The sequence below is a fragment of the Natator depressus genome, chromosome 8, assembly GCF_965152275.1.
Source record: "Natator depressus isolate rNatDep1 chromosome 8, rNatDep2.hap1, whole genome shotgun sequence".
Classification (NCBI taxonomy): domain Eukaryota; kingdom Metazoa; phylum Chordata; order Testudines; family Cheloniidae; genus Natator; species Natator depressus.
This window is the reverse complement of record NC_134241.1, coordinates 73937940-73958955: the sequence shown is the minus strand read 5'-3', so window position 1 is coordinate 73958955 and position 21016 is coordinate 73937940. Positions and strand designations below refer to the sequence as shown.

At 39.7% G+C, this 21016-nt stretch overlaps 2 protein-coding genes across 3 annotated transcripts in view; one reads left to right on the top strand and one right to left on the bottom strand.

The window, feature by feature from the left end:
* Nucleotides 1–1236: 1236 nt before the first annotated feature.
* C8H1orf146 (chromosome 8 C1orf146 homolog) lies at nucleotides 1237–10171 on the top strand. Its single transcript, XM_074961338.1, has 5 exons — nucleotides 1237–1341; nucleotides 3013–3106; nucleotides 4586–4754; nucleotides 8357–8435; nucleotides 10052–10171. Exons 1-5 carry the CDS (start codon nucleotides 1258–1260, stop codon nucleotides 10169–10171), a joined length of 546 nt encoding a protein of 181 aa, XP_074817439.1. The 5' UTR covers nucleotides 1237–1257.
* The window catches only part of GLMN (glomulin, FKBP associated protein), a 45805-nt gene continuing 33855 nt past the window's right edge, over nucleotides 9067–21016 (bottom strand). For both annotated transcript variants that reach the window (XM_074961336.1, XM_074961337.1), the window contains 4 exons: nucleotides 18949–19012; nucleotides 12744–12867; nucleotides 11626–11708; nucleotides 9067–11452 (listed from right to left, as the gene is read on the bottom strand). In XM_074961336.1, the coding sequence (XP_074817437.1) occupies nucleotides 11357–11452; nucleotides 11626–11708; nucleotides 12744–12867; nucleotides 18949–19012 (367 nt within the window). In that variant the 3' untranslated portion in view covers nucleotides 9067–11356. The remainder of the gene's footprint in view (nucleotides 11453–11625; nucleotides 11709–12743; nucleotides 12868–18948; nucleotides 19013–21016) is intronic.

Genomic DNA, 21016 nt, shown 5'->3' with positions numbered 1-21016 from the left:
TCACAGGTGGGAGCTGAGGCACAGAGCAGTTCAGTGACTGGCAAAAGTGTCACAGCAGATCGATGGCAGAGCTAGGTTGGAGGATTCAGGGCTTCCTGATGCAGCTGCCTAGGCCCCTCAGCCTCCTCGCAGTAAAGTTACCCCGGGTGAAGAAGGTATGGTCTATTAAATGTGTCAAACCTAGACATACCTTTCAAAAATACAAATGCGAACAACAAGGAGAAGGGCTATGGGTCAGCTCAGAAGCTTAGTGACCTGCGCTGTGCCATGGAGGAGACCTGAGGTAACACTTTCAAAAGCACCTATGTGAAAATGGCCCAAAATTGCAAAACTGCCTTTTGAAAATGGGATTTAGGTTCCTAAATAATGTAGGCACTTTTGAAAAATGTATCCACTGAATCATTTCATGATGGTTTCACTCCCTGTTGTCATGTGAAGGAAGCACACTTAGCCCTGCTACACTCCCTGATGTGTAATTTATTTTATAAAACATCAGGAAATCCTAAATTCTAAGCCACACTCTGCCAGCAATTCACTGGGACTTTTGCCAAGTCACTGAACCTCTTCATAGGTTTTGGGAGGAAATTGGATTGTTAGAAACACTGCTGACATGTTCCAAAGCAGAGTTCTCTTTAGTCCTTCTCACCTCAGCCATTTGAATGGTAGGACAGTTATAACAAAACGGTCATAGATGCAACAGATTCCTTTGGGAACAATATTTACAGTGTTTATTAACCACCACACTTGGGCAGATACAGAATATTTATATGACTTATAAGAACATTTCTCCAAAACAGTAATACACTAGTATGAACAAACTGATTTTTTTTTTAAATTATTAGTTCAAAGCTAACACAATAGATTTTGGATTGTGAAATCTTTGGGCAAGTGGCCCTGCCACAAACTTTATACATGACCTTGGGCAAGTCAGCTGATCTCTCTGTGCTTCAGCTCCCAATAATCTGCTCGTAGCTCTTTCTTCCACCCATGGTCTGCCTTGTGGATTTACAGTGTAAACCCTTCAGAGCAGGAACTATCTCTTACCCTGTGTTTGTAAAATGCCCAGGCATTGTGGCCCTGATTTCAGTTGGGGTCTTTAGGCACCCCTGGTGCCTTGACCAAGCACCATTAATATGTGTCCTTTATTACAGTTGTGTTCTCTTCAGTTGGCGGCTGACATTTCTGTTCTCTCTCTCTCTCTAGTTTTCTTTAAGCTTTTTGGAAAGTTTTACCAGAGATTTCATTGAAGACATATTAATGACCCCTGTGACAATGGCAGAAAGTGGTGGGCAGGAAAAGGCAAGATGGATCACAACTGTTATCATGAGTTCAGCTCTCCAGGTACTGTATACCAGTTATTGGTGAACTACATAGGCACTGGAGTTGGGGATGCTCTGAGGCTGGAGCACCCACTCACCAGCAGCCCCCCAATCAGCTCTTTCCCCTCCCGCCAGCACCTCCCACCCTCCGGCAGCCATGCCAATCAGTGCCTCCCACCTGCCATGATCAGCTGTTCCACAGGAAGTGCTGGAAGGGGAGGGGGAGAAGTAGGGTGACCAGATGTCCCGATTTTACAGGGACAGTCCCAATATTCAGGGCTTTTTCTGATATAGGTGCCTATTACCCCCCACACTTTGTCCCGATTTTTCACACTTGCTATCTGGTCACCCTAGGGAGAAGTGAGGGCAGGGAATGCGTGGGGGAGGGGGCACAACAAAGTGAGAAGAAAGCATGGCGGGGGTGGAACAGGGGCAGAGTGAGGGTAGGAGGAGGCGGGGAAGGGATGGGGCCTTGGGGGAATGGGTGGAGCACCGCCCGACACATTAGAAAATTGGCACCTCTGGTCAACTAACATTGAACTGTCAAGTATTTCCAAGATTTTATAACAGGAAAATATTTTATGCAATGCTAAAGTATATAATAGATACAGGAAAATGTGTGTCACTTATCTGGTAAACCTGTTGCTACTGTAGACCTACCTTTTTCTTCATGTTTTTTCTTATTCTGCTATTTCCCTTTGCGTTTGGTACTCCTGCTACCTGCTGTTGTGAGTTAAATGTTTTCCTAACCCTTGTCTTTCTTGTTGCACTGATACTACTATATGGATATTTTTTTTCAGCTGATCAATGTAAGTCATTCCAGCAAGGATATTGTAGTCTTCTAGATTCCCCCCTGAAGACTTTATCTCTTCCATCATACAGTATTAATACTTTGGATAAATTACAGTAATAAGTTAGGAGATTCAAATATGGGCGCACAATTTTTGGTTTAAATTTGGACTCTTGAGGAGACTGAAGTCTGATTTGAGCATGTTAAAGTCACAGTCCACAATGTGTGCAATTGTTTGAGATGTTTTTTTCTAGACCACTAGAAAATTCAACCTGCAGGTTGAAAAATATGCACAAGTTCACCCCATTCTTCAGATGACATTGTTGCATAGTGTTGTCATCTTGCTTTCCTAAGCATTTTGTATTCTGCCATGAAGCTCCTGTGGTCAGGATGTTGTCCAGAGCAGTCTTTTCTGATCTATCTGTCCTTCAAGTAAAATGCTGACATCCATATTGATTCATTCAAACCATTCTACTTAATTGCAGGCAAACATCTAGTGTGTACATTTCTACTGTCTGAAAATCTTCCTTCTATGCATCATTTTTAAAAACAAAGATTTGACTGTAAAACGTTTGTTTGTGAAGTTTCCTTGTTTATTATGCAAGTGTTTCCTGTGACAAAATGAATGTAGACAGGCTGGTTATAATGGAAGAGGTAAAAAATTAGAGGATTGTCACCCCATTATTTCACATCTAAATCATTATTGCAGCTATGAAATTTTTTCATATTCTCATCAATTATGCAAAAGTTCAGTTAAACTGTTTAAAATCATTACTGCTACTGGAGTAAAAATATTTTCTAAACTAAGGTACTAAAGACCTTTTAACAGTCAGACTCTGTTTTAAGAGTCCAGTTGATATGATTGCAAGCATGTTTTAAAATACATTTTTTACATTTATTTAGAGTCATGAAGTTTCAGCATCTCTACAGAGTCAACACCACAGAGTTCGATATTCAGATTCGGTGGAAAATGGATCCATGATTTTTTCTCTTTCCGGTACAGTAAATTGAATTCAGCACATATTTCTTAAAGAACTCACCAGAAATTCTAACGGGGTATAGGAGCAGATCCTCTTGCAGTAGCACAGAGTAGACCTAAGAAACTGTACAAAAGCTACATTGCAGAAATGTCATATAGTTTGGAATGGTGGATGTGAAAGTGCGATGGTGTTTTCTTTTTCAAGAGGCCAACATCAGAGAAGAGTGGAAGTGAGGAAAAGAGGGGCTGTGGTTAGAAATCAGATACTAGTTATTGCATTAAAGTGCAGTTGTACTCTGAAAAGTGATTATATAAAATGTCATCTTACTTGACAGAACAGCTCCTTATGTGTACCTAATGACTTTTGTGATTTAAAAAAAAAAATCTGCTGTTATTTAATCTTGTTAGCTTTACTGAAGCCATTCATCTAAGAGTGACTAAGTTGGATTCTATTTGTTCTGTGCATTAATCAAACAGTTTACTGAATCCCAGTCACACCTGACTGAATCTAGCTGAGATAATATCACTGCACAAACCTTTACTAGGGGTGACGATGTGTGAAAAGAAAACCAGCTTCACCTTAATCTTCCAAGTCAAATTTTCTGAGCTGGCAGTTACAAAAAAAAAATGTGTCTCTGTAAAATGAGCCGATTTGACCAGGAAATCACAGGAAATCAACAAACGTGAAACCCCATATTACTATTTCTACAGTTGCTTTTCAGAGTAAAACAGCACTTTAGTTGTTTAAAGTGACACTTAGACAAAATAGTTCTGCTTATTCTGAATCTGAACCCTTTCTGTGCCATCAACATTGCATGAGGCATGAATTAGTTTCCAATGCACCTGTCTAACCTGAGCTGCTCTTTGCAGGTCCTCTATGTTGCTAAGTCTCAGAAGTTTCCCTGTCTGAGGATGGTTCAACAAAGGGATTCTTTCAGTTGGCATGTTCAGTTTTCCATGTTCCTTTAGGCGCCCAATGGCAAATCTGCCATTGCAGATGCTCTGTCTTTGTTCTTAAGCTGTTCCCCACATATTTCTAGCTTCTTTTCTGCATAATTTTAGAGATAAAGGTTTGTTGAAGTCTGACAAATCTTGGCAATTGTTATAACTTCATTCCATTTAATACCTAGAATTTGTCTGTATCTTTTGTGGATTTCAAGATTTCCCATCCACATGTTAATATGGAAATAACATTTAAGTAGAAAACTTGTAATTTGATCTTAAGTTGTAGATTTTCAATGACCAAATCTTAAGCTGGTGACTGCAGCTGCTGTCTTTCAGTTTGTGACATTATTTCCTTCTGGCCATCCCCATTGGCTTGCACATTACTGCCAAGGTATGCGAATTGACTCACATTTTATATTCCTTTGCCTTCTAAAGTAATGCTTGAGTTGGGAGTTCTGCTTATTGATGACTTATTAGTAGTTAGAAGGCTACACCTCATTACTAGCTTGAAGTAACAAACTGAGCTTGCATTGTAATCAATTTCTTCTCTAGGCATTGCATTTCTATTGGCAGACACACAAGACGTGTTTAAGACAGGAGGAGAACTGTTTTTAGTCAGAACTGAGAAGTTCATAAACATTCATCGGAATAGTTTTTTGCTTTTGTCAGCTGCCTTGCATGGACCAAAAGAATGGGATTTAATATTCAGGATTCAGAAAAGGTATGTCTTTAATTGGACCAGTATTTTTATTACTAAAGAATAATGAGATGTAATATTGATGAATATTTGCACAAAGGTCCTATTTACAGATTTTCAAAGGTCATGCCAAGCTGGACACTTGCCAGACTGCTGTGAGGTGATCAACTGCTGAATCCTCAGGTGTTTTAAGTCTCCAGAGTCTCAACAGAGCCAAGGCTCTGTCTTGGGGTTCCTAGGCACATGCTCAGGGTTCAGACCCTCTGTCTAGTATCCCCCTCCTGAGAGCTGCAGCCTCACAGCTCATTACCGAGTCCTTAAAAACAGTGCTAAGCAGGAACAGATTTACCATGAAACAAACTGTGTGGTGGCACGGGGCCCCCAATGACAGGGCTCCCCCCAAAGTGCAGGACAAATCTCACTTAACAACCTCCCTGAGTCCCGGCCAGTGGCGCAGAAGGGCTCAGGCAGGCAGGCTGCCTGCATGCTGTGGCCAGTGGCCCCACGCCACTCCCAGAAGTGGCTGGCTGCGGGGCACGTCTCTGCACGCCCCTGGCAGGTAGGGTAGGTGGCTCTGTGCCCTACCCCTGCCCTGGGCAGCGCATGGAAACCTCCTGCCTTCCTCTCCCCACGGGGTGCACAGAGACATGCCAGCAACAGGGCTAAGGCAGCTCCCTGCCTGCTCTGCCTCCCACCCTCTGTGCCATGCTGCTCCCAGAAGCGGCCGGCATGTCCCTGTGGTCCCTGGGAGGGCAGGGTGTGTCCACGCACTGCCTCTGCCCCGAGCGCCAACTCCGCAGCTCCCATTGGCCTGGAACAGAAAGAATGAAAAACGGGGGCGGGGGGGAGATAAGAGAGAATGTTCTTTTTCTTGGCTGAATCCCAAAGGTGGGGGGGGGGGGGAGAAAATGAAGCTGCGCACAGGGACCCACTAACTCTAAATCCACCACTGGTGCTAAGCCCTTAGACTTCCACCCAGAATTTAAATTCACCCCGTCCCAGAACTTTAGCCATGTGGGTCTCCTGGGCCTACAGTGTAACACATAAAACACGGACACTTTGCACAGGATTCTAACACCATTGCTTTTTACCTAATCACACAAAAAATACTCACCTCAGTACAAAAAAAATAAACTGTACATGCATTTCCCGGTTTCCCCACTACTCCAAAGCACTGTTTGGGTTGGGGTCAGAGTTGTCAGGGGCAGCCAGAATCCTTCTGCTGAAATGCATGGCTTGCATTCTGAAACATGGACCCTTCTCTCACCTAGGCTAATCCATCCCCTTACTCTTGCCTGCATGTCTTCACCCGCTATGGTTTTTAAAGGCTGCCCTCAACACTTTGGCTTCTTCATCCTATATTTTGGAATTTTCCACTCTCTAAACGCCAGACACTGAAACCCTGCCCCCCTCCCCCCAAACTGGTGAGGGAAGTTGGAGAACTAGTTTCTCCTAGTATGCAGTAACTCCTTTGTTCTTCCCAGGTAAGACCTATTCAGATGTGGACAGTCCTTAACAATCTGCTCTTACCCTTGGTCTGGATACACAGACCTAGAGGCATTCCATGATACAGCAATTTTACAAAGTAACAACTTCATAATATCAACCAGAATTCGTAAGTGCTACAGACAGATTTCCCAAATCGTCACACAGGTGAATTTGATTTTGCTCATCTAGTGGAAAATTAGCCAGAGGCTAATGTTTGTAATGCTGGCTTGTCTTATTAATGGAGAATGTGCAAAACAGTGCTCTCAAAATCATTTTGACGTGTCAGTCAACTTGACAACATGGGACACTCTTGAAAGCATGACAAGTAACACTTTCTTCAATCACTTCAGTGCTACGTAATATATTTAGCGATTCTTTTTTCTAGGTTTGTAATACTGACTGGAAAATTTTGCTATTTTTCTTAAATTTCGAAAAAACCCACAACTTTCCCGTAACAAGTCTTGTCTGCATGAAGAAATATTTAACAAATGTTTGTTCACTGGTTTGTAAAACTTCTTACCTATAGTCACAAGAAGGAAGGTCACAGGAGCCATACATATCTGAACAGTTGGCTACTTATTTGGATTAAATCTCTGATTATTCTAAAGCATTCTCATCCCGTGTCGCCCTGATTTTTCACACGTAGGCCATGTCTACACTACTATTTATGTTGGCAACATTTATGTCAGTCGGGGTGGGAAAAAACACCCCTCTGAGCAACATAAGTGTGTTTTTAAAGTGAAATTCTTATCAGGATTATCCTCTTGTTTTGTGTATATCTGACAGGTAGCACATTCTGTCTGGATAGTGCAGTGACAAGGTACGGGAGTTTAGATTTAAACCTATTTCTTAGTGTTTTCAATCACCTGACTGTAATCTACTACCATCCTCAACAAATCCACTTGCCTACTGGCATTTTGAGAGTGAAAACTAATTCTGCAACTGGCATGGCAGAGCAGTGCTTACAGTCTCAATCCTTCCTGAGCACACAATTGCTGAAGGAGCTTTATCTCAAGCAAAGTGGAATAGGGCTTGGGTCTCTGTCACTAAGCACTCCAGAGAAAGAAGGGAGCTTCTCTCCTGTAACAACACCTCATAAAATACAGGACCAGGAGACGCATGGGTGGGAGTGGGGGAGAGAAGAGAAGCGGGATGTAGGAATAGTGTCAACCTTCCATTTGCCTTAAAAACAAAACAAAACCCCAAACTCTCTGCATGCACTGGTGGTGAGCGTAGGAAGTAGGATTGGAAAACTTCTTACTGATAATTTCCTTTATGGTAGCAATGTCTCCCACAATTCTGGACATCTGGGCTGCTCTCCTCTCTGCAGCTCACAGAGGCAGATCAGTGTTTTGGTGCCACATGGTCTGGACACTCACCCTGTGCTTCTGCTTGCTGTCATATAAGTTATTCCCAAATTGTAAAACTTGCATAACATCATTAACAATGTTCCAGAGATAATGAAGTACTTATGTACATTAGACCAAGGAAGACAGTCATATGGTAATGATTCAACTTAATATCTGACCGTTGACTCATGACCCCTACCAGGACAGGTAGAATTGTGGGAGACGCTGCTAGCAGGAAGAGAAGTATTGGTAAGAAATTTTCCATTCTGAAGCCCAGCATCTCCTACAATTCTGGACGTCTAGAAAGTAGTGAGATGTAGGGAGGGTTATGAAACAAAAGTATGGTAGGAAAGAAGTGCAGAGGAGCAAGCAGGGAGACGCTGCAGTGAAGGCTCAGGGACAGTTAAACCCCCCAGAGGTTAACTGACCCAGGGAGAAAGAAGAATGCTGAGGAGGGAGAACACTGCTCCCCATTGCCCAATAAACTGGGTAGAAAAGTAAAAACAGAAGAAGGGCAGAAGGCAAAGAAACTGCAACTGTCTGCTGCTGTGAAGGCAGACAATCTGGCAGCAAGCAGGAGCAGAAGGGATATGGCCAGACCATGTGGTGCGAAAACACTGCCTCCATGAGATGCAGAGAGAGGACAGCAGCCCAGATGTTCAGAATTTGTGGAAAATGCTCGGATGGAGAAATATTACTTGGATAATGTGAGAAGGGTTTTTCAGCCTTAAGCTGTCATGTACTGTAAATATATATTTTAAATATAACTATGGTTATTCTGATGTGCAGATTCCTGGGCAGTAATTTACGTGTAATTCCAGTTCATAACACTGCTGAAATAGTTAAACTCATGCTAACTATAGCCAAGGTAAGTCTTGTGGTATATATTAACAAATATTACCCATGAAAGCTTTTAAAAAAAATACATTAACCAACAAAAGCAATGAATTACAAAATTAATTTTTTGTCCTTAACTGAGCTTGTAGCTTACTGTTACGTTGATCAGAGTCCTGACAATACCTACTGTTCTAATAACACAAGCCAAAGTCTGATGTTGTAGTTCAAATGTTTGTTTAAAACTATTATTAACAATAGCTTTAAAAGGTCTTATGAGCATGTATAAAGATGAATGACAGAGATCTAGGGCCTAATTCTGCTCTCACTTGCCATTGTAGATCAGGAGTGACTCCATTCATTGATTAGTGTAAAACTAGCATGAAATCAAAATCAGGCTGTAAATATTCAAGATCTTCTTAAAGTAAATTACTAACCTAAAGACTATAGCAGCTTGGTGACTTCAATCAATTATGAATTTACTTGTATAAATCTACTCTATAGACTAACAACTACAACAGAGCCATTTGTGTTCTTTATATCTGTGCAACTGCCACACATCTGACATGCTTAAGTAAACATGAATTTTCTTTGAAAAGATGAATGCATATGCAGAAGCTATTTAATGATTTTTCTACAGAAATGTTGAATCAACATTAATTATAATAGTATGAACAGCACTCCGATAATGTATGAAAAATAAAAGGAACAGCAGCAAACCAGATATTAGTTTGCATTTTATCCTTTTCGTAAGTGGTCACCGTATACAAAATTAGCATTTACCAAGTTACAATAGTCTGGCGTAAGATACTGCAATTATTTTCTATTCTAGAGTCTATAAAATAACTGTGGCATCTCATGTACTACAGTGTGACAACTATTAAATGTTGACATCTTAATAGTAACCACTGTACATCAGACCTCTAGCTTTTTGTAAAATCTGTTCTGCACCATATCCTAATTCAGTGTTAACTACAAAGGTGTTAAATAAAATTAGGCCTACTGCTGATCCTACAAATTTGAAGCTCTCCTGCACTTGATCTTCACTAATGTCCCAGTGACTTCAATGGGAGTTCCATGTAAGGGATGATGTTAGCACAAGGCCCAGACCTATCTGTGGCCATTAAAATACAGTTCTAAATCTTAAGGCCGGAATCTGGCCCCTGCTGTGGTCAACTTGCACTAGTTTGCCAGTGCAAAGCAGCCTCAAACCAGTTGAATAAGCTACCTCAAGACTCCCCCATTTGGGGAACCCCAGCTGGAGTACAACATGCATAATGACTGCTGTTTCACTTCTCCCTGTCCCCAGTGCAGGAGGGGTGGCCAGGGAGCAACCATATTTAGCTAATCCTTAGCAGCTGTAACAACCCCTTGTGGGATGTTATCAGAATATGAACAAATCAGTCCCACAGCTGCTTTAAGTTGTGCTTCAGGATCAGCCTGGCACCCCAAGGTGGCTTACCCTGTTACCTTTGTTTCTCCCTCACCCCCAGACACCCAGTTGAGAGAATCTGGTCTCAGTCTCTTCGTAATTTCCAGTTGTACTATATTAAGAGTAAATGGTTCAGTATTTCTTTACCCAAACTGTCTAATTCTCTTTTAATCAAAATATTTGTAAGTAGCGTCACATATTTCTTTTTTCCTTTTAAGATCACCTGCAAACCACAAATAGACAACATTCGCTACAGAATGCTAATGGCAAAAGCCCAGATCATAGACCAGAGTCCAGTTTGGAAAATGCTTCACAAGATCCAGTTGGATTGTAACTAACTTAGTACCAATTAGATTTATTCAAAACTTCTGGAGTTACATTTCTAAACAAAATACAAATGTTTTTCTTGTCTGTTCAAAAAAAAATACAGCAACTATACAAAAAATGGTCAGTTAAAAAATATTTGTGTATATAATTAATGCATTAAATGAAAATTTACATAACATTTATTGTGATATTCAATGCTAGATAGTGTGAGTTATACCAAATTTGCTAACTTGGAGAAAAGTTAAGAGATTTTTTTTTAAAACCCTATGTATGTTTTGTTTTTACAATTTGGGCAATTTAAATAAAACAGCATTAAAAAGCAAGTGCCTTAACTTTAGCTTGATTGCAAAGTGATCTGTTATTTTCCAAAACATTTAAACACCTCTTTGGGAGATTCTTCATAGTTAGGGAGGATAAGAATAATCAAAATGATCCTAGAGTAGATTCTCGCTCAAGTCCATATATTTTAGACCATATTATGAATTAACAATTTATGCACTGAATTATATTCTTGTTTCTCTTTACAAAAAATATGTTTACTGTCTTGTTTATGTATATTACTTTTCACTGTGGAAAGTTCTAAAACTTATCTTGTTTTGTCCTGGAGGTGCTTTTTGAAGCCTGGCTTCCCCTTGTCCACAAATCCCTATGCTCAGATCTCCAGTATGGATAGTCCTGGTTTACAGTCAGTCTTTATTAATCTAGAAGTATGGTTAGCAATATTAATTGCAGTAATAATACCTAGTATTTACACATCTGTGGATCTCAAAACTTTCCAAACATTACTATTGGGTTCTAGGTAATGCAAACATAAGGCTATTTCTACACACCAAAAACATCCTCTCTTCTCCAAAGGTTAATAAAATATAATTATCTTATGCCAAGCAGATGCAAACACTAGCAAAACTGCAGCAAACTCAATGAGAGGGTAACTTGGGATATTTTGTTGAAATTAGTACATTGACTATCTCCATTAATCAGATTCTATAGTAAAGACACGTAATAAGACATGTAAAGAACAGCAGTTGCAAATATTCTAGCAGCCTTTTATAAATAATTCTTCAACAAACTTGTTTAAAGCTTGATAACGTCTCGTTCAAGTAAAGTCATAATGACCAGTGTCTTAATGTACTGCAAGAGTTAAAAACCCACTAGGATTTACGACATCAAGTGCTTCATTTGACCCCCAATATTTGTTATGTTATGGTTTTTATTTTCACTTCGATGAGTTCTTCTACTCGGGCCAGAACACTTTCTATTAAATCAAATGTGAAAAGAGCTGAATGTAGAACCTGAAATGTCAAGAAAAATTCATGTTATTTATATTAGCACAATGACATTTTTTTTCCCCCAGTCAGCTCTAAATGTACACTTGCCTTCAGGTAAAAAAACAAAAACAAAAAAACCCCACAACAACAACAGTCTAAATGCATTTACATAACTTTGGAAAAAGGTATGAACTTACCTGAAGCTGCATTTCAGTGGTCATGTTAGGCATCTTTTCCCCGCCAACTGTTACAGAACAAACTGCTTTAGAATTGTGAGATTCTGCAAAAGAAAAGAACATATTATAGAGCAGCAGAGCGTTCTAATTTTTAAATTAACATCTTCATTCTATTACAGTTATAAATTCTAAATTGTTAAATGTGTGTATCCAGTGATTGGTCAAGAGTTAAGAATGGAGAGCGCTGAATTCTAACAGAATGTAGACCTGAGGTGGCTCCTATAGCTTCAGTGTTCCATATGGCAGGTCACTGCATTACTAAGCTATTGGGCTGTTCTCTATAGTAAGTGTTGCATATGAACTATTACTATATGGATTTCAAAAGATAAATCTTGTACTATAGTAAAATAGCAAGAGGTATATTATATTACACTACAAGACAATTTTATGAAGCTGCAAATCACATAAAATGGAAAAATGCAAGAATTCCCATAGCACAATCCTGTCATCCATTTTTTATACAACTTTCTTTGAATAATAGATAGTTACACATGTAAAAAGATGGCAGGAGAAGGTCCGATCCCATGATTTAATTTATCTACCACTTAGATATTAATTTTATTGTTTAAGCAAAGGCTACTAGCTTCTCCATATTTTATCCATCCCCCTTTCTTGGTTTGCATTGCTTCTGAAGGCTGCATGAACACTAAGTCAGAAGTAGCAGTGCAGAGCAATTTTTGAATGTCCACATGATATCACTCATGTTGAAACAATCTCCGAATCACATGTATTTTTCTATTAGCTTCCATAAGGCTTACATGTATGTGCACTTGGAAATAAACAGACTCTGAATAATGGCTACTTTTAATTGATAAATAGTCCATATTGGATGAAAAACTGAAGAAAGCATAGTAATGAAAACAAAGCCCACAGATTTGGCTTCTGACCCCTATTACATTATGAAAGTAGTTCCAAATGACAAATATGGTATCTACAGGGTTGTTGTGTGATCATTTTGAACCCAGCATATTTCAAATACTTCTATCTAAAATACAACCTACATAGTGTTCACTCATTTTTCTCACACCATTTCCACATCTAAAGGACACATCTAAAGGATAGTAATGGAGACAACCAACCTCGTCTATTTGCCTTTTTACTTTTTATTTCTGCTTCATAATGTGCTTTTGACATATTAAGTCCTGTGTGCAAAGGCTTTAAGAAATTTTGCTCAATCTTGTTAAGTTCGGTCCATATACCAGTCTGTTCAAATTGGAAAAGAAAAAATGTTAGAAATCAGTTTTTAGCTAAGCCATAGAACACAGTTTCTGTCCTAAACTGCTGGTCCAGGAAGGAAAAGGATTTACTCATCCTGTTGTGCTGACATGCACAACAGGAAATTAGCTGTTGAACCCCCTAACTTCCTTTGCCTTCCTATAGCAGCATTTACATTCCTTATAAACCAGAGTTGAAATTATTCTCAAAACTGGGCCGTTAACACTGCACTACTAAGACAGAATTACATCATATGCTACACTCTGTTATGAAAGAAAATGTAACCAACCTAAATAAACAAATACTGAAGTATGTAGCAAGCTTCAGATAAACTACAATGGGGTCTTTTACTGGAAATAATACAATCAGCACAGTATTCCTTGTTTTATTTTTGCTATTTCATGTTAATTGCACTATCAAATTTTCAAGAGAAAACTGAAGGCTTAAACTGCTGGATAAGAGGAAGGTTGAGCTTTTGGCATGTAGGTTGAGGATTATAGCACATGGGGAAGGTGCATATTCTTTCATTCCCTCTTGCAGGCTAAGTTGGAAGTGACTTGATATTTTTGTGGGGGGTGAAGAAGGCTTAGAGCTTGTCTACACTACTTGCCAGATCGACAGGCAGCGATCGATCCAGCGGGGGTCGATTGATCACATCTTGTATAGACACGATAAATCGACCGCTGAGCGCTCTCCTGTCGACTCCAGTACTCCACCAGAACGAGGAGCGCAAGCGGAGTCAACGGGAGAGCGTTAGCTCTCGATTTAGCGCAGTGAAGACACCGCAATAAGTAGATCTAAGTACGTAGACTTTAGCTACGCTATTCACATAGCTGAAGTTGCGTATCTTAGCTCGACCTGCGCAGTAGTGTAGACAAGCCCTTGGACTCCTATTTCCCCATCCCAGCTCCCCTGCTAGTAATTCCAACAATGGATAAGGACTATACTTGTAGGTTTCTGCTAAAATGATGGGCAATGAAATAATTAAAGTTGCTATTTTAATTATACCTAGATTTCAGAGTCAACAACCTATTAAGATGATTGGGGTAGTTCAACCTCTCTTATTCTGACTGCTTCAGGTGGTCACTCTGCACATTCAGGTAGACAACATTTCTTGTTAACATTTGGAAGGTTATCTTTGGTGGAAATAATTTACTTAAGGGTTGGAAACTTCCTTTCCCTCCCCCACGTTTTTAAAGCAAAAGCTCAGATTCTGTGGCAAATTTCATGTACCTGGGCATAGGGCCTTGTTTATATTGCATCTAGTGTGAGGTACTCTGTGGACAAGTAATTAGACATGGGACCTGCCCCAAAGACTTACATTCTAAGTTCTATCCCAATGGATCTGGCTATCTGTGTGTGTAAAAGTCTGATCTGCTCACTTTTTCCTACTTTTACTCCTGTTGCCACTGCAGAAGCAACACAGCTAAGAAAATATGCTATTTTCTAATCTAATTCAAACATGAACAGAATTATTAGTTAAGTACCCACTACAAAACCAGATTCTGCCATAAGCTAACACCTGTGAAACTCTGCTTTGTGGGTGCACTGATTATGCTGGACATTGTACAAACAATCCCTATCCCGAAGGGTTTGCAATCTAAAGACAAACAGCTGAAGGGTAGGGGATGGGGATACAACGTACTGTACTAGCAAATGAACATGGTGATGAATTGGGACAGCTCTGTTAGTAATGTGTATTGTAAATAGTTGGATTGTTGTCTTTTTAAGGTAGCGAAGGGCATAATTTGACTTGCAGAATCTATTCCTGATGATGTTGCATGAGCCAGAAAAAAAAAAATCTATTTGGCTATCAAATCCAGGTGGCATATCAAAATCAGCTGGTAGGAAAAAAAAAAGTTTACGGTAAACTTAGCAAATCGGATGCTGAAGTCACTGAGAAAAACATGAAAGATTACAATTGGGGCTGGTCAAGACTTTTCTTTCAAAACCTTTTTTTGACAGAACTTGTTTTTTGACTTGACAATTTTTCACAAAGTGTCTCCTTGCCACAGAAAATTGACTGTGGTTCAAAAAAATTAATTTACAAAAACTGAAAAATTTTGATTAAGAAATGCTGCCACAGTACCCCATGGGAATTGTCGTTCAGGTTCCTCATGTCCCCATTCTTTTCTATGGGATGGGTTCCCCAGCTGGACTACATCTCCAATGATACACCATGATTAAGTTCTAATTGCACACAAAGTCTGCCTCACTTACACCTATATAACTCCAAATTCTGTAACTGATAGCAGAATTTGAATATAATAGTGTGTAACTAAAGGCCAAATATGGTCTGAAGACTGGTGGTGATACAGGACCCAAAAACTACAGAACTATAATGTTCTCAAAGTTCCCTTCCCCAACCACATTAAAGTGATAAATATTTACAGATTAACTTCAGATTACAATTTTTTGCCTGTGAATAGTGTATACTAGGGGTACTGGTATGTAGATTTTGGTGAAACCACTAATGTATGAACAGTGAAACAAATGGAATTTCTTAAAAGGTCATTGGGAAGTGGTCAGACCAGTGCCCACTCATACCAGAGTCCCCATGTCTCAAATGAACACTAACAAATACATATCTGGAATCAGTCTGCCTCACTTGTGGGCTAGAATTGTTAAAATAGGTATTAGAATTATAAGAATGTGTTTAGACTTTATTGAATGCTTGTGGGTTGCTGGATGCATTAATCTCACTTATAACATCTGTATCCCATATTGTCAGATAATGTTTGAGTGGCTGTATTGTGAGCCTGTGACTGTGGAAATCACCAGATAGGAGAGAGATGTTAATTAGCATGAAGGGCTTATCAACAGAAGGCATCACGTCCTTCCCAACAAGCAAGGTCAATCGACACTAGACAAACTACTGTGGCATGTTAAAGAGGACAAAAGATGTTTGTTGTTCTGCTCTCTCCCTCGCTTGTCTGCTGTGAAGATGATTCATGCTAGTGGATTCCTCCCATCAGCTGAGTTTGCAACTCAAAGCACATGGCAAGAGTGGGATAAAAATTCCTAACACGAAGGAGCTGATTATCTCTATGCTGCTTGAATTCTGGGGTGGGGGTAGGAGGCAAAGTGTTTCTAGGTAAAAGCAAAAGATCCCCAGCTGCTTAGCCCGTGCTAGCCCTAAAGGACATACAAAATTTGCTGATTACAGAAGCTTGTATTACCTTTTGAAACTTAGGATCGTAACTCATTTGTGTATAAGTTTACCTGCTTTAACCTTTTAAATAACTCTCTGGTTTCTTCTTCCTATTTTATAAATCCTTATATAGTTTGGCTACAAGCGTTGTCCTTGGTGTGAGATCTAAGCTGCAACTGACATGGGGTAAATGACTGGTCCTTTGGGACTCAGAGTAACCTGAATATTTCTGTGATTCTTGGTGTAAGGAACCATCTATCACAAAAGTAGGCTCACCTGGGTGGCGAGACAGATCGGAGTAACAGAGGGCAATATCTGTGACTCCATATTAAGGCTATTATTGTGCCTAAGTAGTTTACACTTGGTAATTTGTAGATGAAATCTAAGCATAAAACTCAAAACTAATTTGGGGTTTGTGCCTTGGTTCCTAACAGTCTCTGCCTGAGGCTGGCATTAATATTCTTGAATCACTACAGGCAGCATTACAGTCATGTCCCTTCAATGGAACTAATTTAGAATCTGCAAGGTGACCAATGAACTTTCCCCAACTTTAGGTTCCTATATAAAGGGCATTAGGAAACAAGGAAAACTAGCTTGAAGGAAAGGTGTATTTATATTAGGAATAGTTTTTAAAATAAAGCCTTTACTATGAGACCTTGTTGATGATAAAAACTGTTGAACTCTATGAATTGCAGGAATGTTGGTGACTAATGACTTGGGGAAAACAGTCAGTAGGACTAGCCTTTGTTATGGGGATAAGTGGCCTTTTCGGTACTGGAGTATAGTAAGAAAATTAAACATGTAAAATTCCAATGGCTCTTCAGTCTTCAATACTGAAGCTAAGCTGTGCAGGCTATGGCACTTAAAGAAATTATAGTTCAGCTGCTCAGAACTGCAACCTGATGTTAAGCCAGTTGTGAAATTTAAATATAAATTGCTTCCTTGGCTATCTAAGAACATGGATCCATCTAGATGCAGCTGGATGGGAGTGACTGCATACAAGAACGGATCAGTCAGTCATAAAACATTATACTGAAAAGCTCCTACAGCAGTTGAATGATAAGCATGGTCCAGGCTGATCTGAAATAGCACAGCCAATAACAAATATTGCTGACTGCTTCAGATGAGAGAGAGAAAAATAAGTCATGGGCCTGCTGATAAAGCTGAACAGTTTATCACATTTCTGACATTGTAAAATCTTGCTTTAAATTGGAGTAAAAACTTCTACCACTTATATAAAATTGTAAACAGCCAGAATCCAGCATATAGAGAGGTGCATTGTTTCTCCCTTTCAGGCTATTGGCTAGGAGCTGTTAGAGCTTAAAGAGAACATATTAAAAAAATATTGTTTGACAATTCCAACCTACACCGTAGGTTATTAACACCAAAATGGTTATAAAATACTTTACCATTTATGCTGTTTATCTTTTTCCATTTCAGTTAGGACAATACAATAGGATGGAGGGTTTCACTTGTCTATAGTAACAATTTCCAGATTATTTGCATTCAAACATCAAAGCATGAAAGAAATGTATTGATTCCCTGCTTATACATATTTAAGACATAGTGTTCTGTCTGAAATTGCAGTGTAAGGTAGTTTAGTAAATGGTCTTCATGCATGAAACATTCCAGGCTATATCTAGTAAAGCAATGAAGTAGCCAGCCAGAAAAAGGTACAGCGTATGCAAAAAAGAGAGGTCAATATAAGAGCAGAGGTATGGATTAAACACAGACTATAGCAGTCAGAAAAACTGATGTGGAAACCCTGACCACAACCAGAGCAGCAGAGCTATCTGCAAAATCAGAATGGCGTACAATCTTAAGCATGTTGCCCTTAGGAGGAAATAATGTACTGTTTTTTCCCTCTCAGAGAGAGCAAAATTTATCCTAAGAAAGTAGTTCAATAAAACACATTTGCCAGGAGCAATTACAGCACTACAATCTAGTCCTATTTCCCTCCCAACCCTTTTTTGCCAAAATATCATCTGCTTTGTTTGAAAATCTTTGTCTTGACATGGGGAGTTGGGATTTCACAGCATGGTATATTATGCAAAATATATTAACATTGCTGCAGGGTCTCGGTAAACTTAGAAAGTACCAGGAAGCTATTTCGTATTGTTTTAGTTGAAGGATTCGGAAACCTGAGGAGAATAAATAACTCTTCCATTATGAGTGTTTGGTTTTTTTAATTTATATCTATTGTTTAAGATGTTCTGCAATTTTTTGCTAATTTGGGACAGTCATATCAATCCTTATGTTATTTCAATAATGCAGATCTTACTGAGAAGCACTGATTTGGCTTTAATATCCAGTGGAGTTATTGACATTTACCAAAAATGCAGTTGCAGAAGGAGTTGGAAATACAGGATTTTTTTTTTACATGTTTAAAAACAAAAGCTATTCAATGCAGAGTTGTCAAAATGCTTAGGGAGACACCCTGACACTAAAATAAATTCTCTTCCATGCCACTTAAAGCTAAACGATAAAGAGATTTCCTTGACTAATGAAGCAATTCTAAAACTTCAAAGGTTTGTAGAGAGATCCCATCTAAAAAGCTTTACAATGCTTGGTGGAAGTTAGCCCTTCCTAAGTATCTGTACACAAGTATAAGTATATTTATTATTTTTGGAATACTGGCTATATACTTTATTTTATGGTGATATTATCTGGAATTACAGGCGCTGACCTGGATTTCTGGTGGAGGTAGAACAACACTAAACTTGTTGAAAAAATAGTGAGTAAGCATTTAACTTTCACCAGTATAAACTTCAAAATTTTCTGAACACCATTAACAAAAACATTCTCACTGGATATTGAATACAGACATTTTTCTGCAGCAGCAGCTAACTTTGTCATGAACTGGCACAGCTATTGTTTTTAAATTGAAAAGATAGCTTTTTAAATCAATCATCACTTACTTGATTGTCGTATTCGTTGTCCTTAATGACTAAATATCTCAATAGATTTAGTGAGGCCATAATCCTATGAATTAGAAATGTACAATTCATCACTTAGAGTGCAGATTTATATTAAGATTGACAGTAATTTAATTTGTTCCTGAAAAAACACCAATTGGTATAAAACACAACAGCCCATTTGTTTAGTAATACAGGTCAACCTAGTGCATCTCTCTGCAGTGACTTCCAACTGACTAGACTCTAATTCAAAGGCTCTGTGTTGATATTCAGAACCTTCCATGTGACGGCCCAATGAAACCTCTCCACAAGAAGGGCAAAAGAAAAAGGAAGCACTATCCTTCTCCTCCTTCCTGCTCCCCTAAGGGCCTTGAACACTCTTGAGGCAAGCAGTTTTTCTCCAAATTCCTCTGGATTTGAACATCTCAGTACTGACTACCTGACTCCTCTCGGGTTCAGATTCCAGTAACACCTTCAAGGCCTGAAAGGGGATCTGCTGTTGAGGCTACTGGCAATCATTCTGCATGCTTTTCTTCTGCTTGACTGCCTATACCAATTTCTCTAGTCATAATCCAGAATCACCTTGGGGTACCTTTGACCCCTTCAGTGATGAATCTAGAAGATGCCCTGCTTAAATCTTGAGACTTCATCAGCTTCCCTCACCTCAGATCCAGAAATTATGGAAGGATCTCATAGAGGGTCCTCTTCAGCAGTCCATGTGGCCCTATGTACAGGGCTCCACAAAAGCCCTGTGGGAGGCTGAGATATCAGCTCTGGCACAGACCTCAGTACCAGTATCTGTTCCAACATGGTGCCCTCCCTCAGCATTCATATGCATCTATTCCTCACCTGGTGCCAACCCAAGCCCTCCTTGCCAGCAATGATACCAGCATTGCAAAGACCTGCCTCTAGCTGAGAAATGGGATGAGACTCCTTCAGAGGAGCCACATGAGTCCCCTTTGGAGAACTTCTGTAGCTCTTCACCTTCCCAGTAAGAAGAACATGAAGGTTCCTGGATCAACACAAGTGCTGCTTGAAACCAGTGGTGGCTACCCCAAGTATTTCACATATGGAGACAACCAGAATAGACCACTGTGTGTCAAACAAAACACCAAATACCAAATGCCAAGTACACACAAAGACAAAAGTTTTCTTAGATGTGTTCCTACTATGTGTCTTCCTCCGATTACCCTGATACCAAGTGTTATAAAGATCAGGTTGGACAGAGCCAACATCCTATTAATAGCCTCAATGTGACCTCATCGTCACTGGCAGCCACATCTTCTGCAGCTGGCCAGAGAATCACTGTACTTGCTGCCTCTGCTTCCAAACCTCCTATCTCAACAGTAAGGAAGGATTCTGCATTCCAACCCAGAGATATTCCTCGTGCAGCCTGAAGGATAACCTGCTGACTAATATGAGGGTTCACACCATTCTTTTACAATCCACAAAGGGCTCCACCCTGCTATAAACAAAACTGGAAACTGTTTACTATCTGGGACACTAGCAAATAAGTGACTCCATCCTGAGCTTGGGCCCATGCAATCCTAGAGTACTTCATAAACTTTAAGTCTCAGGACTTAGGCTTAGCCTCCTCATATTGCTGTTCACATGGCAGCAATATCTGCTCACCACAATTACATTAAGGAGAATCCTATCTTCCATACTAAGGTCTCCGGATTTCTTAAGGGCATGGTAAATAAATTCCCCCCAATTAGGGAGCCCCGGGCTTTATGGGACCTAAATCTTGACCCAACAAAGCTGACAGGCCCTCATTATGAGCTTCTTGTGCAACTCCCTCTCACACACTTAGTGATTAAAACAGCCTTCCCAATAGTAACTACATCTGCTAGGAGGGTGAGTTAGCTTAGTGCTTTGAACATTCCACCTTATACTCTGGCCCACAAGGACAAAGTCACCATGAAGCCCCATACCAGCTTCATGCTTAAGGTGGTCTCAGTTTTCCACCTGTCTCAATGTATTTCCCTCCCCATGTTCTTCCCCAGACCTCATTCCTACCCTTGGAAGCCTACCTAGATGTAAAAGGAGTACTCAGTTTTTACCTGAAAAG